At 55.0% G+C, this 15,453-nt stretch overlaps 5 protein-coding genes across 5 annotated transcripts; 2 read left to right on the top strand and 3 right to left on the bottom strand.

Annotated features, from left to right (window-relative positions):
- Positions 1-1,482: 1,482 nt before the first annotated feature.
- MYCGRDRAFT_71753 (uncharacterized protein) lies at positions 1,483-2,991 on the bottom strand (the record flags this gene model as incomplete). Its single annotated transcript, XM_003852708.1, has 1 exon — positions 1,483-2,991. The coding sequence occupies one exon, from the start codon at positions 2,989-2,991 to the stop codon at positions 1,483-1,485; it is 1,509 nt and encodes a 502-aa protein (XP_003852756.1).
- A 201-nt stretch (positions 2,992-3,192) lies between these two features.
- On the top strand, positions 3,193-5,604 carry MYCGRDRAFT_71756 (uncharacterized protein; the record flags this gene model as incomplete). Its single annotated transcript, XM_003852015.1, has 1 exon — positions 3,193-5,604. The coding sequence occupies one exon, from the start codon at positions 3,193-3,195 to the stop codon at positions 5,602-5,604; it is 2,412 nt and encodes an 803-aa protein (XP_003852063.1).
- Positions 5,605-6,647: 1,043 nt separating this feature from the next.
- MYCGRDRAFT_58641 (uncharacterized protein) lies at positions 6,648-7,956 on the bottom strand (the record flags this gene model as incomplete). The annotated part of the gene is made up of 4 exons (XM_003852707.1): positions 6,648-6,682; positions 6,745-7,518; positions 7,576-7,663; positions 7,806-7,956. Coding segments are annotated over 4 exons (903 nt in total), but the record flags the coding sequence as incomplete, so codon positions are not given.
- Positions 7,957-9,826: 1,870 nt separating this feature from the next.
- Positions 9,827-11,007, bottom strand: MYCGRDRAFT_104360 (40S ribosomal protein S2; the record flags this gene model as incomplete). Its single annotated transcript, XM_003852706.1, has 3 exons — positions 9,827-10,291; positions 10,346-10,603; positions 10,659-11,007. The coding sequence occupies 3 exons, from the start codon at positions 10,950-10,952 to the stop codon at positions 10,034-10,036; spliced, it is 810 nt and encodes a 269-aa protein (XP_003852754.1).
- Positions 11,008-11,207: 200 nt separating this feature from the next.
- On the top strand, positions 11,208-15,075 carry MYCGRDRAFT_58646 (uncharacterized protein; the record flags this gene model as incomplete). Its single annotated transcript, XM_003852016.1, has 4 exons — positions 11,208-11,461; positions 11,621-12,692; positions 12,816-14,319; positions 14,370-15,075. 4 exons carry the CDS (start codon positions 11,271-11,273, stop codon positions 15,032-15,034), a joined length of 3,432 nt encoding a protein of 1,143 aa, XP_003852064.1.
- Positions 15,076-15,453: the final 378 nt, after the last annotated feature.

Below are 15,453 nucleotides of genomic sequence, written 5' to 3' on the forward strand. Positions count from 1 at the left end.
GTGGACGGAACTTTTCTCGCATTCTATTATCGACTATTATCAGAAGAGCTACTGTCAGACCGGGTCATCTGGATCACAGCACTGCTGTGTGCAATCGTGTGCGCACACGTATCCTTCATCGCCTGCTCCATGTTATTTGCAAGTGATCATCGGAACTGGATATCATTTCCGAACAACACTAGGACTACGCCGCTGGTCTCACTGTCAATATGTGCGCTCTCTGGAACATGCCTCGCTTTGGCCCTGTGGTCCTTGGTCGACTTAGCTCTTATTGAACTTGTTGCAATTATTGCAGGGAGTATTGGATGGAATGCCTTCGCCTTACATATCTTGTGGAACGACAGCCGCTGGTCGAACAAGTTCTTCGTCTTTTCATTTGCTGGACTCCATCTGCTCCGTGCTATTAGGTGGTGTGTGCTGGAGTATGATCCTCTGAGTACTACAAAGCCTTCTTGGGTCGATTACCTAGGATAGATTGGTCTCGTCGACCATCAAGTTCGTCCTTCTCGACAGTTGCCTGATAACCAACGTTTCGCGCAAACGAGAGACGAGTATCACTCCATCGACACATCATCCTGCGTGGTGTGGAGAAAGACGTCCCGTCCGTAGCCGAGATCCTCAACCAAAAAGGGGGCACAAACGAACCTGACGCACACCACACAAAACATAAACCGAGAGGTGACGCAAAAGATATCGCAACTCGTACGCCAAAGCAGTCGAGAATCTCTCCTCGCATGCACTCTGGGAGCCCTGGAACAATGAACCAAGCCAACAATCAACCAAGCCAATTCAGCTGTGATACACAGCCAATTCAGCTCGATCGAACGATAAATCGAAGTCTGGATGGGTGATCAATACCACTCTGCATGCCAACAAGGGTTGCTGGGTGGCACCGAACTCCGCAATCACAGCAACAATAATTTCTAGCATCCCCTCCAGTAGAGAGGTCGACCCTTCCATTTGCAAGGCCAACACATCCCTCCGTCGGTTCAACTTCTAATGGACACTCGCCGCGCACCGCCGCTCTTGATTGAAGGGTCCGCGAATACGGCAACGAGTTCCATTTCTAACCCCTTCGCACAGGTCATGGTGGCTTCATAGAAGTCTCGCAAGAACCACGTTCGAATAGGTTTTGGGTCCGTGGGACGCGGCTGGACATAGACCACTCCGACGAGTTTTCAGATCGGCAACGTCCAAATGGAACGCTGGGCTTCGCTGAAACCACTCGGACGTTCAGCGTTCGGCTACGTCCGTGGAGGGCGGGATGCGCGTGCGGAAGACTTGAGGATTATATCTCTTGGAACAATGTCATATTATTTCAGGGGCCAATCACGGCCGAACCGGCAGAGGGACGAGGACAGACAACGTCAATATGGTTTTCTTTCACGAGGGACAGGAGACGATGTTCACGACTCGTCAACACGTTCGTGGTATGCTATATGAAGGCGCATGACACTGACCTGTGTCCATTCCATCGCTCCTCTAATCCCAATACTTCACAACACCATTCAAATCTCCCGTCACAACCTTACTGCTCTCCCTCGGATGCCACGCCACACTCACCACCGCCGCATCACTCGCCTTAATCTTATGCCACATCTTACACGTCTTCCAATCCCAAAAGCACACAAAACCTCCAGAGTCACCACTCGTGACAATCCCTCCATCCGGACTGACATCAATGTCAATCGCATAACCCGCATTGTTATGCCCTCTGAAGTCCTTCTTCCGGTTTTGCCGAATCTTCTCACCAGAATTGTACACCTTGATCGTATTGTCGGACGACTGCATGAGCACTGAGGCTTTGCTGGGATGGGAGGCGGACTTGACCATGGGGAACATGTACGGCTCGGCGATGAATTTGATCGGTACGGGGATGTTGTATTCCCACGCGCGGAGGGATTTGTCGTCGGAGGTGGTGATGAAGCGACGATTGGAGTCGATGAATGTGATGGTGTTGACGGGGCCCAAGTGGTGGTCGTATTCTTGCACGGGGTTTTTCTTGTCGCCGTCTGCTGGTAAGCGGGTGTCGAACTGTGCGATTTTGTTGTTGTGGAGACCGGCGAGGAACTCATGTCCTGAAGGGTCGGAAGGATTCCAGCGGACGACGTGAGGGGTGGAAGAGGTGCTGAAGCGGGAGGTACATTGTCCCGTCTCGGTGTTCCAGACTTTCATGTAGCGGTCGTAGGAGGCTGTGATGAAGGATGTGCCGTCGGGGGAGAAGTCCACGTCGACGACGGACTTGGTGTGCCCGGAGTATGTGCGTAGGAGTTCGCGAGCGTGGTAAGCGTCCCAGAGTTTGACTTTGCCGTCAGCGGCGGCGGAGAGGAGGAGATGGCCGGAATCGGGGAAGAACTTCAACGCTGTCAGGGCTTTTTCGTGAGCGGGTTTGTTGGAGGCGCTGCGGTAGGTGTGGATGAGTTTCTTTGGATGGAAGCATTTCAGGTCGAGGTTCTCAAAGTCGGCGACCAGATCGATGTCCAGATCTTGAGGTACGTGCATGTACGTGCGGCCTTGATAGTCGTATTGCTGTGTGCCCTCAAAGGTGGACGTTTCCTTGTCGGCGGAGATCTCGCCGTAACTCGTGCCAGCGAGCGTTCCCTTGCTCGGTTGTGGTAGGATGGAGTCCTCCTCATAGACCACCTCCTCCTCTCCGCTCTCATCGCCTGAAATCTCCACCTCGACCTCTTCTCCACTGTCACTGTCTATCCTTCGCTCTTCGTACTTCGCCCATGGTCCTTTGTATGCATCTGCTCCATAGACCTTCGCGCTGTCGCCTTTGACCTCTCGCTTTCGCTTCTTCCCTGCTGACTGTCGATTTTGCACATCGCGGTGTAGACTTCGGAAACTCTGCTCGGAGATGGCGATTTCTTCTGCGTATCCTGTGGGCACTTTTCCTTTGGTCGACGTTTGAAATGGCTTGTCCGTGACGAGGTTCGCCGCGCGAGTTGGAGGTCCATTCGCACCATTGCGCGCAGGTACTAGCGACATGATTGCGAGTGTTGATGTGGACTGGGAGAATGTTGAAGAGGATAGCAAGGCAAAGTGAAGTTGCGCATGTTTAAAGTTCCCCACGATTTGAAGCGGAGGTGTTCCCGATTCGGACATGGAATAAAAAGTTATGGAGAGGACGCCACGATAGACCACGACGTCTTCCCATCGCGAGGAGTCTCTGCTTTCTTCATACCAGCCATGCGTGTCCAGTCTCTTGCGCGGTCAACGCTGCGCAGCGTTTCGCTGCGAAGTAGCAATGCTGGAGTCTGCCAACGGACGTTCGCCTCCTCCTCCCTGCCTTTCACATGCCAAACCTCCGCAGGTCAGAACCACCAGAGAATAGCTTCACAGCCCCGACAATGGCAATCCAGACGATGGCAGTCAAGCGCTGCTGCCGCCGTTCTCGAAACCGCAATGCACGACCCGACCTCTCTCTCCCAAGACGCCATTGTCGAGAATCTGAACCCGGCTGAAGCAGCTCGACTGGACAAAGTACGGAATATTGGTATCGCAGCACATATCGACTCCGGTAAGACGACGGCTACAGAGCGAGTGCTCTTCTACACTGGTCGAATCAAGGACATCCACGAAGTTCGAGGAAGAGATGCAGTTGGCGCAAAGATGGACAGCATGGACTTGGAGAGAGAAAAGGGCATCACCATTCAATCAGCTGCGACGTTTTGTGACTGGATCAAGAAGACTCCAGATCCAGTCACTGGAGAGCTGAAAGACGAGAAATACCATATCAACTTGATCGATACACCCGGTCACATCGATTTCACGATTGAAGTCGAGCGAGCACTTCGAGTGTTGGACGGCGCAGTCATGATCTTATGCGCCGTGTCTGGCGTGCAATCTCAGACTGTGACCGTCGACAGGCAGATGAAGCGATACAACATTCCCAGAATCTCCTTTGTGAACAAAATGGATCGCGCCGGTGCGAACCCATGGAAGGCTGTCGATGGTATCAACCAGAAGTTGAAGATTCCTGCTGCTGCAGTACAGGTTCCTATCGGTGCTGAGGATCAGTTCAAGGGTGTCGTGGATCTTATCAACATGAGAGCGATCTACTCGGAAGGAGAGAAGGGTGAGATCGTTCGATACGATGAGGTTCCCTCAAATCTGAAGGACTTCGCGGAGGAGAAGAGACAAGTATTGATCGAGACGCTGGCCGATGTGGACGAGGATATTGCCAACACTTTCCTCGATGAGCGAACACCAACTCCCGACGAGATCAAGGCTGCAATCCGAAGAGCTACCATCAGCTTGAAGTTCTCCCCAGTCCTCATGGGCTCAGCATTGGCCGACAAGAGTGTCCAACCCATGCTCGATGCCGTCGTTGACTTCCTTCCCAACCCTGCCGAAGTAGAGAACCTCGCCCTGGACCGTCGACGAAACGAAGCTCAAGTCAAGCTCGTCTCCTACAACTCCCTCCCCTTCGTCGGCCTCGCATTCAAACTCGAAGAATCCAACTTCGGCCAACTGACCTACATCCGTGTCTACCAAGGCTCCCTCCGCAAAGGTCAAAACGTGACCAATGCCCGTACCGGCCAAAAAGTCAAGATTCCCCGCATCGTCCGCATGCACTCCAACGAAATGGAAGAAGTCAACGAAATCGGCGCGGGCGAAATCTGCGCCGTGTTCGGCGTCGACTGCGCCTCCGGCGACACCTTCACCGAAGGCGGTCTGGGCTACAGCATGACCTCCATGTACGTCCCCGACCCGGTCATCTCCCTCTCCATCCGCCCGAAACACACCAAAGACACCCCCAACTTCAGCAAAGCCATCTCCCGCTTCCAGCGCGAAGACCCCACTTTCCGCGTGCACGTCGACGCTGAGTCCTCGGAATCCATCATCTCCGGCATGGGCGAACTCCACCTAGACATCTACGTCGAACGCATGAAACGCGAATACAAAGTCGAAGTCGTCACAGGCCAACCCCAAGTCGCCTACCGCGAAACCATCGGCGCACACGTGAAATTCGACCACCTCCTCAAAAAGCAAACCGGTGGAGCAGGAGACTACGCCCGCGTCATCGGCTTCCTCGAACCGACCGGCGAACTGGGAGACAACCAATTCGAACAACAAGTCGTCGGCGGCAATATCGCGGAAAAATACCTCTTTGCCTGCGACAAGGGCTTCCAACAAGCCTGCCTCTCCGGCCCGCTCCTCGGCCACCGCGTGCTGGGAACCAGCATGGTGATCAACGACGGCGCAACCCACATGACCGACTCCTCCGAACTGTCCTTCAAAAACGCCACCCAACAAGCCTTCCGTAAAGCTTTCCTCTCCGCGCAGCCTCAGGTCCTCGAACCGTTGATGAAAACCGTCATCACGGCGCCGAATGAATTCCAGGGTAACATCGTGGGACTGTTGAATAAGCGGAACGCGGTGATTAACGATACGGAAATCGGACCGGAGGAGTTCACGGTCACGGCGGATTGTAGTCTGAATGCGATGTTTGGGTTTTCGAGTCAACTCAGGGCGGCGAGTCAGGGGAAAGGGGAGTTTAGTATGGAGTTCAGTCATTATGCGCCTGCGCCACCGCAGATGCAGAGGGAGATGGTGGCTAAGTATGAGAAGGAGAGGGCGGAGAAGAATAAAAAGTAAGATGATGATGGTTCGGTCGAGTTTGTGGGTGGAGAGCGAAGCTCGTGATCAAGAGTTCCGCGGAAGAAACGACGCACGGCCACTTGGTGTTCAGACGATGTGGCATGTCCTCCACTCCTGGCGTCCACGAGGTCGAGTCGAGGATGCAGACTCACGCTTTGAGCATTGTGGAAGGAACATGGCTGCCTACATTGCTGCTCATGGGATGGTATCGCGGACGGAGAAGCGGATGTGTAGGACGACCGAGCGGCTTCAGATAGCCGTTCTGCTCGGTCCAACCAGCTACAGAAGCACGTCCGCCGGGACAGGCATTGAAAGAGGAGAAATCACAGAGACCTCTGGCAAGAGCATGGGATCGGCGAAGAAGGTTGTACGTATAGATTCGATGTTCTCTTTCATACTGTACGTTAGAGTGATTGTACAGATCAGACTAGACACGAGAGTCCACAGGACATGGATAGAAGGAATACTCCACTTTCCTCACGCGCGTTACCACGCAGTACGTTTGAAATGTTGATGTGAACAGACTCCCGCAGTGAAAACTTCGAAGACTTTTCCAATTTCATCATTACAACTCCCACTACAACATCAATCTCTCGCTCACGGAGCTCAAGAAGAAGAAGAATTGCATCTGGGCATCCAAAAGTCTTCCTCCCGTTCCAAGCCAACATTCTGATCTCCTTGTACTCTGCCGTATACCTCTTTCCAGAAGAGAGAAATCTCGCCAACCCACCCAACGCCATCGCTATGAATTTGCTCCTCCCCCTCCTCGCGCCCAGCCGGAGACGGGACAGGTGAAGCATATGATGAAACAGATGTTGTAACAAAGGGAAAAGCGACCTCGAGCAGAGCGCGGAAGAACATGGCAGTGCTGGATGGAGGGTTGCTCCAAGCAGTGCGTTCGGCCAAGGAGACTGCAGACATGCTGGCGACCGTATTGGTAAATGTGTAAATGTCTTGTCTGGCCACCCGCTCTACTGCGCATTGCCGTTGTTGTTGTTGTTCTTGTTGTTGCTGAACCAGCCCTGCGTAGCGCCGTATGCGAGCACGATGATGATGATAATGATGATGATGGCGACTGCACGATCCTGATCAGTCCACGTTCAAGCACTCGTGCACAAACACTCTTCCTCGACTTACCGCAAATTCCCAAACAGATCCACTTCTTCTTCCTCGCCGCGCGAGCACTATTGACCGCTTTCCCAACATGCACATTGCCCGCTTCCATGTGCGTATTCGTCTCCTCGGCCTTTTGCTCAATCGCCATAATCGGCTCTTCCTGCTGCACGACGATAGCGTCCAGGTCCTGGAACAGTTGCTGCAGTTCGATCATCGTGCGTTCAATCTGCTGGATCGCATCATGACGCTGCTGCACATTCCTCAACGTGCTCTGCGCCTGTCCTCTCCTATCGGCGTTGAGAAGCGCCTGCTGGAAAATCTGCGTATCTCCTCCCGCCTCCGTCGCCTCGCGAATCTCCGACTCCGTCGCATCAGGTCGCACGATGAGGTATTGTCTCCGCTGCTGCTCTTGCACATCCTTGCGGAAACTCGACTCCACGGTTTGGTAATGGTTGATGGCCTTGCGTATTCTACGGTCGAGCGCTTCGACTTGTGCGTTGTTGCGGGGACTGCGGGCGTCGGGTTGGGACTTGATGCGTTTCACGCGGTCGGCGAGACCCCGGTAGCCGGACATGATGTCTGCAGAGAGGGAGTCGACTTCTTTGTTGGAGCCGCCGGTGCCGGAGACGAAGTTGCGTTGGACGCGTTGGAGGTCGGTCAGGCGGGATTCGAGGTCGTCGATGGCGCGGCCGACGGCGCGGCAGTCGTTGAGGATGGCATTGGGGTCGCGTTGTTGTTCGGAGAAGGGGTTTTCGGCGCCGTTGCCGGTGAGAGGTTGCATTTCGTAGTTGGGCGCTTGGCCTGGGGATTGTTAGAGATATGCAGATGGTCTGTACTCGTCACAGAGCATACCGTATGTTGGAGGAGGAGCATCATAGCTGCCGCCGCGGTTGTCGTATGGGTTGGACTGAGCATACCCGCCCTGATAGCCATTGTTGTACTGAGGAGTCGCCATTGTCAGCAGCTGAGGATGAAGGATGCAATGTCGCTACAGCTCTCCTCTCGCAGCATATGTGTCTTCTCTTGAATACTGCTGCCTGTCCGGAGAACGAGAGGGATCGCGCTATGATGTCTGCACTCACAGCCATAATTCTGACGCCTGATGTTTATCCAATGTTTGGGTCGCCTGGTATTGTTCCTTCCGGATGCGTCGACTGTATTGCTTCTTCCGTATGATGCAGCCTGAAAGCCAATGCTCTGTTGGAGGGGATGTCGGAGTATATGACGAAGAGGGGCTGGAGGAGTTGAAGGTCGACGTTGGAGTGAAACGATATAGGAGCGGCTATCCAACGTTCTTTCAACCTCCCTGTCGCGCTTGCTTGGTCCCTGGATTCCAAAGGCTAACTCGCTTGGCGCCGTGTGGCGCTCCACGCTTCGCCTGCCAGAAGAAGCTTACCTTATCCGCCGAATGTCTATTTTCGACGCTGATGAGGTGTCGTGTCGAAGGACGAGTGGCACTGCCTTACGAGATACGTCTGTCCGCTGATCAAGCATCAACCAATCCTTCCTCATTGAAGAGCATCAATTAACAAGCAGATGCCTCCCTCGAAAGAGCCTGGACAACACTTCCACCGCCACGACTGTCCGGCATCCCATGCTCCAAAGCCGTCCGGAATCACAACCCGCCGGGACTTCAGGATTTGCCTCCGCGAACACGGAGCTCACACATTTCTCTCGCCGCAGTGAGCTGACCGCGTTTCATCCAAGCTGAGCTGAGCTGGACGCGACAGGTACACAGCCCCCAATCTACGTGTGTCGAATCGTGTGATCGTCGCCAAAGAGTGCACTCGGCTGCATGTAGGTCCGTTGCAAGAATACCTTTCTCTGCAGTCTACATCCTACACATGATACATCCTACCTATCTGGATACCTACTTCATTCGTTCTCCGCTACGAAGTCTTCAAAGTCTTCCAACTCAACTTCAATCAGCGGTACACTCGGCTTACCAGTTTCCTCCTCCTTCTCGTCTTCTACTCCACTTTGTCCACCACCTTCCTCCAACACCTCCTCAACAACCTCCTCCTCCACCCTCTTCCCACTCACAAATCCCAAACCCCTCATCCTCTCCCTCACCTCCCTCGCATGCACTCTCCCCTCCTCCCTCTCCCTCCCTTCCCACCCTGCCACCTCCTCCACCCCCGGCAACCCTTCCAGTCTCCCCTCGAACTCCCCCACAACACCCCTCAACCCCTCCCTCATACCCATCAATACCCCATACCCCCTCACCACCTCCTCCCTGCTCACATCCAACACCCTCAACACCTCCCCCACAGCCCCTCCTCCTCCGCGAGCAAGCGCGGCCGCGTAGTCGGCATGACACCACCCACTACTCCCCGCCACTTGCGTCGCAGACACCGGATTGCCCGAGAGGAGGGATGCGAAGAAGAAACATGCTGCGGAGAGTTTGTTCGCGGAGAGAAGCGGGTTCCAGTGAGATGGTTGGATGGTGTAGTCGAGGATGTTGAGGGTCAAGGTCGTTGTGGACGGGGTGGTGGGGAGGGCGCCGTGCGTGAGGAAGGGGAGGGAGGCGGGGGTGGAGGACCAGGTGTTTGGGTGGTAGAGACGGTCGACACGGGGTGTCGGGGCGGGTGTTGGGTGCGAGGTGGGTGTTGGCGATGGTTGGCGGCTTGTAGGTGTGGGCGGGCTGACTTGTGCTTTCGATGTGGATGTGGTCGTGGCTGCGCTGCTCTTCTGCTTCGACTTGCTCGTCTTTCCACTCGGCTTGGTGACTCGCGATACCGCTCTCTTCGTTTCTTTGGGTGCAGCTCGCTTCGTTATCGTTGGTGTTGGGGTAGGTGTAGCGCTTCGGGAACTCGCTTGGGATAAGCTGATTCTCTGGCTGCGTCGTAGAGTTGGGACTTGTAATTCGGACATTGCGTGAGGTGCTGAACGGGTCAAATGGACAGGCTGTAGTGCTGGCGTGGGTCTCGTTGATCGACTCAGGTCATCAGTGTGATTCGAAGTTCGAGGCTGCATTCCTTTGTTGAAATGCCGAATGCGTATGGAATGTGGCATTGTTTCCTTTGTGCATGGCTATCAATTCAGGACGCATAGACGAACCACCACAACTACATCACGATTCAAGGGACGACGACATTTGCTGAGACACATGTGAATTCTCGTCTTGGCTCAAGCCATGCTACATTGATCGCAATCCATCTTGTGGCTGCATGAAGCACAACGATCGCCTGCTTCAGACGAAAGAAGCTAACTTGTATCTGCAAAGTACTTTTTTCCTCCTTCTCCCACATCTTCATTCATCCATCACCACCAGATCATCATCGTCAATACGGAAATGTCAACGAAACATCTAGTAGCGCTTGCCCTCGCGGAGAACGTCAGAGTACTCCTCGAGCGGGCTGCGGATGAGCTTGGTCTCCTTCCACAAGTTGGGAGTGAGGAAGCCGTAGGTGTTGGTGATGGCGACAAAGGTGGCCTTGAGGGTGTTCTCGAGGGTCTTGGTCGAACCGGCCGAGGCGGTGTAGATGTCGCTGACACCGGCCAACTGGAGCAGACGCTTGACAGCTGGGGAGGCGACGAGACCGGTACCACGGGGCGCTGGGATGAGCTGGGAGTGTGTTAGAGTGTGATTGCAGAACAACGAGGGACTTCAACCACTTACACGAACGGTGACGGAACCGCACTTTCCAGACTCCTTGACGGGGATGGAGTGAGGGTCACCGAGGTTGGTGCCCCAGTATCCGCGACGAATTGGCACAACGCTGAGCTTGGCGATGATGATCGCAGCGCGGATGGCGGTAGCGACTTCCTTGCTGGTCTTGATGCCCAAACCGATGTGACCAGCGCTGTCTCCAATAACGACGATAGCCTTAAAGCGAGTGCGCTGACCGGCACGGGTCTGCTTCTGAACGGGCTTGATCTGAGAGGAGGTCAATATTGCCCATGAGGAAGCTCAATATATGGGTATGCCGCACCTTCATGACCTCGTCCTTGAGTCCTGGGAGGAAGAAGTCCACAATCTGGTACTCCTTGATGGGGAGAGAGTGGAGGTAGATCTCTTCCATGCTCTTGATCTTGCCGGCCTTGACGAGACGGCCGAGCTTGGTGACGGGAGCCCACTCCTTCTCGTCGCTCTTCGCTCCACGGCCACGTCCACGTCCGCGACCACGTCCTCCACGGCCACGGTCACCACCGCCACGGTCTCCGCGAGATCCGAATCCACCACCACGGGCGCCTCCGGCACCAGCTGCTCCACCTCGATCGGCCATGTTTGCTGTGATTTGTGAGGGGTGAGGAGGTGATTTGAGAGTTGTCGTGTCGGATTCACAGCTGAATTTCTCGAATGCGAATATTCGAAGTGGGATGGATTTGTGGCGGGTTGGTCCGTTGAGAGCTAAACCGCTTTCGGCTGGCGTGTTTACTGTTCCTGCCGTTTTGTTGTGATTCCCCGCGCAGCAGAGCAACGAACATCATTCTTTTTGTCGCAACAATTGCAGACTCACTCACAGATGTCGGAAATGGTCGACAACAAGGAGAATATCGCGCCGGCGACTTCGAGCGATCCGCTTCAGCGAAAAGGATCATCCATGTCACCCGCCACAAAGAAAGGAGGGCGTCGAGGCAGAAGCAAGAGTATCGGACCTGGCTCACTGGACGAACCGGAAGCACCCAAACAACGCGATACAAAGGACAGACGCAAGTCGGCATTCATACCGTTGACTGCGACGAAGTCGATTCTGTCGAAGGATGAAGCGGCGGGAAAGGCGGCGCGTCGCAAGTCGATGATGAACAGGCGCGTGTCATTTGCGCCGGAGGCTACTTTGCATACTTGGGACATCATCGAGCAAGCACAAGACCAGACGACGTCAACAGACTCGGCGGACAGTACTCGGCGAGGGTCCGCGTTCGGACGTTCTTCTGCCTCGCCTGGAATGAGCTCGGATGTGGACGACGGTGGACTATTCACAACCTCGGCGCAGGACCAGGAAGATGCCGAGCTGCTCTCATCTCCAGTCGCACAAGATCGCGGATCAAAGAAGTCTGGTCGCCGAAGCTCTGGCATTCCCCCTATGAACTTCAACAATCCGGACGATTTCTCCTCGAGCGGCGTGAGTGGAAGTGAAGAGTCGGGAAGCGAGGATGGCGAAGAGGAGGATGACATCCTATCGGGAGATGAGACTGGTACAGCCATGAGCCTGGATGTGGACGAGGTCACCATGCAGTCCGGAAGTGACGCAAGCACATCCTCGAGCGCGAGACTGGAACTGGCTTTGCAACAAGCTGCGAAGACGGCAGGCACAAGAGGTATTGAATACGATGAGTATGGCGACATGTCCATGGAGATTGCGGCCGAAGAGATCACGAACGCATTCAAACCTTGGGTACAGTCGAATATCATGGAGCCTATCGGATCCGCTTCTCTGGATCAGGAAAATGTCAACCCTTTTTCGCCCGCGTTCAAAGCTGATATAGCATCTCGGCCATCGACGATCGTAGAGGAGGAGGAAGAGGACGACATGAGCATGGATGTCACACGTGCAATTGGCGGAATCCTCAGAGCACCACAGCCAGCTCCCGCCAGTTCACCTGGCAGTGATGCGACCATGGATTTTACTCAAGCTGTTGGCAGGATCACCAGCCAGAAGAGACGACGCTCGACAACCGAGACTGGCTCACCAGGTGCCACGATCAGTAATGCTCAGTCGAAGCGAAGGCGATCATCCGTTGCACGCTCATCCATGGGAGACGATACGATGGATCTGACAATGGCAGTGGGCGGCATCAAGAGCTCCAGCTCGCCAACAAAGCCGGAGCGTAGAAGAAGCTTGCGAAGTCGACGCTCTTCTGGTGTGGCGTCCGAAGCTGACGATGCAACAATGGAGTTCACTCGAGCTGTTGGTGGTATCAGGGCTGCCGAGATCGCTGAAGACGACAGTCTTGTCGGTAACGAGGAGCTTTCCATGGAGTTGACGACAGTGCTTGGTGGGATCAAGAATGCACAGCAGCCGGTGGCCAGCGATTCGCGACCGACCACTCCGCGGACCTCCCAAGTTGACGCTCAAGTCGCTGCGAACACTACTCCCAAAAGCCAAGAGCGATTTAGGGATGCGCCGGACCTCGCAGCCACGAAGCTGCTGACGCCTCTCCTGCAGAAGCAGACGGCGAATTCGAGCGGCGATCAAGCATTCCTCAGCAAGCCTAAGTTGGCCAGGACGCCCAATGCTGGATTGACTGCCGAGTCCACTGCTTCGCCTGTTCGCAGCGAAGCACCAGCAGAGGCAACGCCAGTTGCAAGGACTCCAACCCCGAAGTCATCGCCTATCAAGGACTTGACTTACCCCGATCTTCCAATTGTTGGTCCAGGCTCTGCTCGAGCAAGAACGCCGTCTCAAAGTCCAACCAGGCAACAAGTCCAGAGGACTCCAACTAGTGGGCTTCGTCTTCAACAAGATGCAGCTCAGCAAAGCAACGAGCCATCTCCCACCGTGGCGAAGAAGCAGCGAAGCTCGCCGGTCAAGTCCGCCGCAACGACGCCGGAGAAGCGCAGGAGCGCAGAGGACTCGCAGAATCTGACCAACACCATCAAGCTCATGTCGACACCCAGGAAAGAGACTCTTAAGACCGTGACGCCGAGAAAGCACACTCCTGCGAAACAGCTCTCTCCTGTCAAAGCCATGACTCCCCGCGCAAGACCGACTCCCAAAGGTCGCCAGACTGCTTCCGGCCCTACAGAATTCGCGTCTCCAGCGAAGCGCCTCTTCGAGGATCTGGATAAGATTCGCGCTGGAGGTCAGCCAATGGAGAAGATTGGCCTGCAGGACTTCCTGAATCAAGCGAACATCCGGTTCATGGATCTCACCACGACCAAACGTCGAATGACGACTGCTCCAACTCCCTCCAAAGCGAGGCGGGCGAGCAACTCGCAAGGCGTATCCGACAACGAGCAAGCCACCCTCGAAAACGCTGTTGTCGCAGCAGCTTGCACCACTCCCGAGCTTGAACTTTACCAGCATGCGTGTCATGAGCTCAAGCGATACACCAAGGAGGGTAAACAGATGATTGCAGAGCTGGAAGCCTCCACATTGCGGGAGCAGCCACCTTTGATTCAGGCCTACGTGCATGCCACGCCAGAACGTAAGATCGCGCTCGATGTGCAGATGCGTGACATGAAGACTTTCGCCCGCCTGCAAAGCAAAGAGCTGTGGTATGAGTGGCGAAGCCAGCTGTTGGATGAACTCATGGTGGGTTTGCAGAACATTGGCGAGGGCCTCATTAAGGATGACGAAATCTTGGGTCAGTCTGAGCAGATTGTGGACCAAGTTTTGCCGGCTCTGGTGGAGCAGCACGAGGCTTTGCAGGAAGAGGCGGACCGTCTCGAGGCGGACGTCAACGCTGTGACTGATGAAGAGAAGGAAGAGTTGCAGGTGGCTCGAGGACGTCTCACCGACGTGGACGCTGACATCGCTGAGAAGAAGCTGTTGCTCGAGACACTACAGGATCAAGTGCAAGAGCAGGATGAGCTCGCAGAGAAGCTGCAGAGGAGCAATGCAGAGTTCACTGCAGCGACACATGAGGCCAATCGAGTTCGGGAAGCGTGCCGTGGTGTGTCTCTGAACGAGATCACAGAGTTGAAGGGTAAGCATTGTGATCTCAAAGCTTCGACACACTTACTGACTATATCCCAGCATCCGTCAAAGACCTCGAAGAATCCTTCGGATGGTCCATCATCTCAGCCTCTTCCTCACCAGCGACAGTGACGATGACCTACAAGTCCGATCTCGAGCTCCACTTCCACCCACAAGCCTTCGCGCAAGAGCACGAGCTATCTAACGCGCCCATACGCCTGACTTACATCGCCGACTCACAGCCGTACAAGAAGAAGTCGCTGACCACCACTCTCCGCTTTTTCCTACAACTCTTGCAAGCGACCCTTCAAGGTCTTCCGCAGTGCACGACCAAGATCGCCGACCTCCTCAGTCTCGTCAGCAACGGCTGGGATACGGCTCTTTCCCTCGCCGAGACCGAGCGTGGGCTGAACCTTGAAGCGCTGACTGAGACTCGCATCCTCGGCGACGAGCGTCTCGCCATCGAGGCGAACATTCTGCTCTCTCGCGTGCGCACGAAAGTCCGGGCGACATTTGAAGTTTCTGCGACGGTCGGTGCGGATCTGCAGGTGAGGACCGGTGTGCAGCCGAAAGTCACAGTTGTCTACGGCGAGCAGTACAACGAGAAGAACATGGCGGAATTCATTCGTGGTGCAGTGGGAACGGGGTTTGAGGGTTGGGACGTTGCGGTCAGGGGAATGAGGGAGAAACTCGTTGCGAGAGGACCTAAAGGCGCGAGGAAGTGATGTTGATAGTGATCCATCAATTCAAGGCTGGCATTTGCATGAACGGACGATGTGATGATGATGATGGCATGCGTCTTGGCTACCCATGGCTGGTAAGATTGTGGAAGGAAGATCCCACTGGCTGCGGAGGCTCGCGGCTGGTGAGATCCTGAAGGGTGCGCGCTTTGTGCTTTTTCCCGGGTGTGTGCGCATCGGTCGAGTTGATCACCGTGCATGCCCTTGCTGGAGGATGGAGCGTTTACCAGGAAGTGGTCCAGTCTTGAGCCTGCAGGTTGACAGGATGCTGGAGCTAGCATAGAGCTTGAGGCTTGAGCGGTTGAGCCTGCAAGACGCTCGAGCCCGCCTGCAAAGCACTGGAGCTTGCACAGCACTCGGCCCTGCGAAACCCTCCGGCCTGCAGGACTCTCAAGGCTGCAAAA

The sequence above is a fragment of the Zymoseptoria tritici genome, chromosome 5, assembly GCF_000219625.1.
Source record: "Zymoseptoria tritici IPO323 chromosome 5, whole genome shotgun sequence".
Lineage (NCBI taxonomy): Eukaryota > Fungi > Ascomycota > Dothideomycetes > Mycosphaerellales > Mycosphaerellaceae > Zymoseptoria > Zymoseptoria tritici.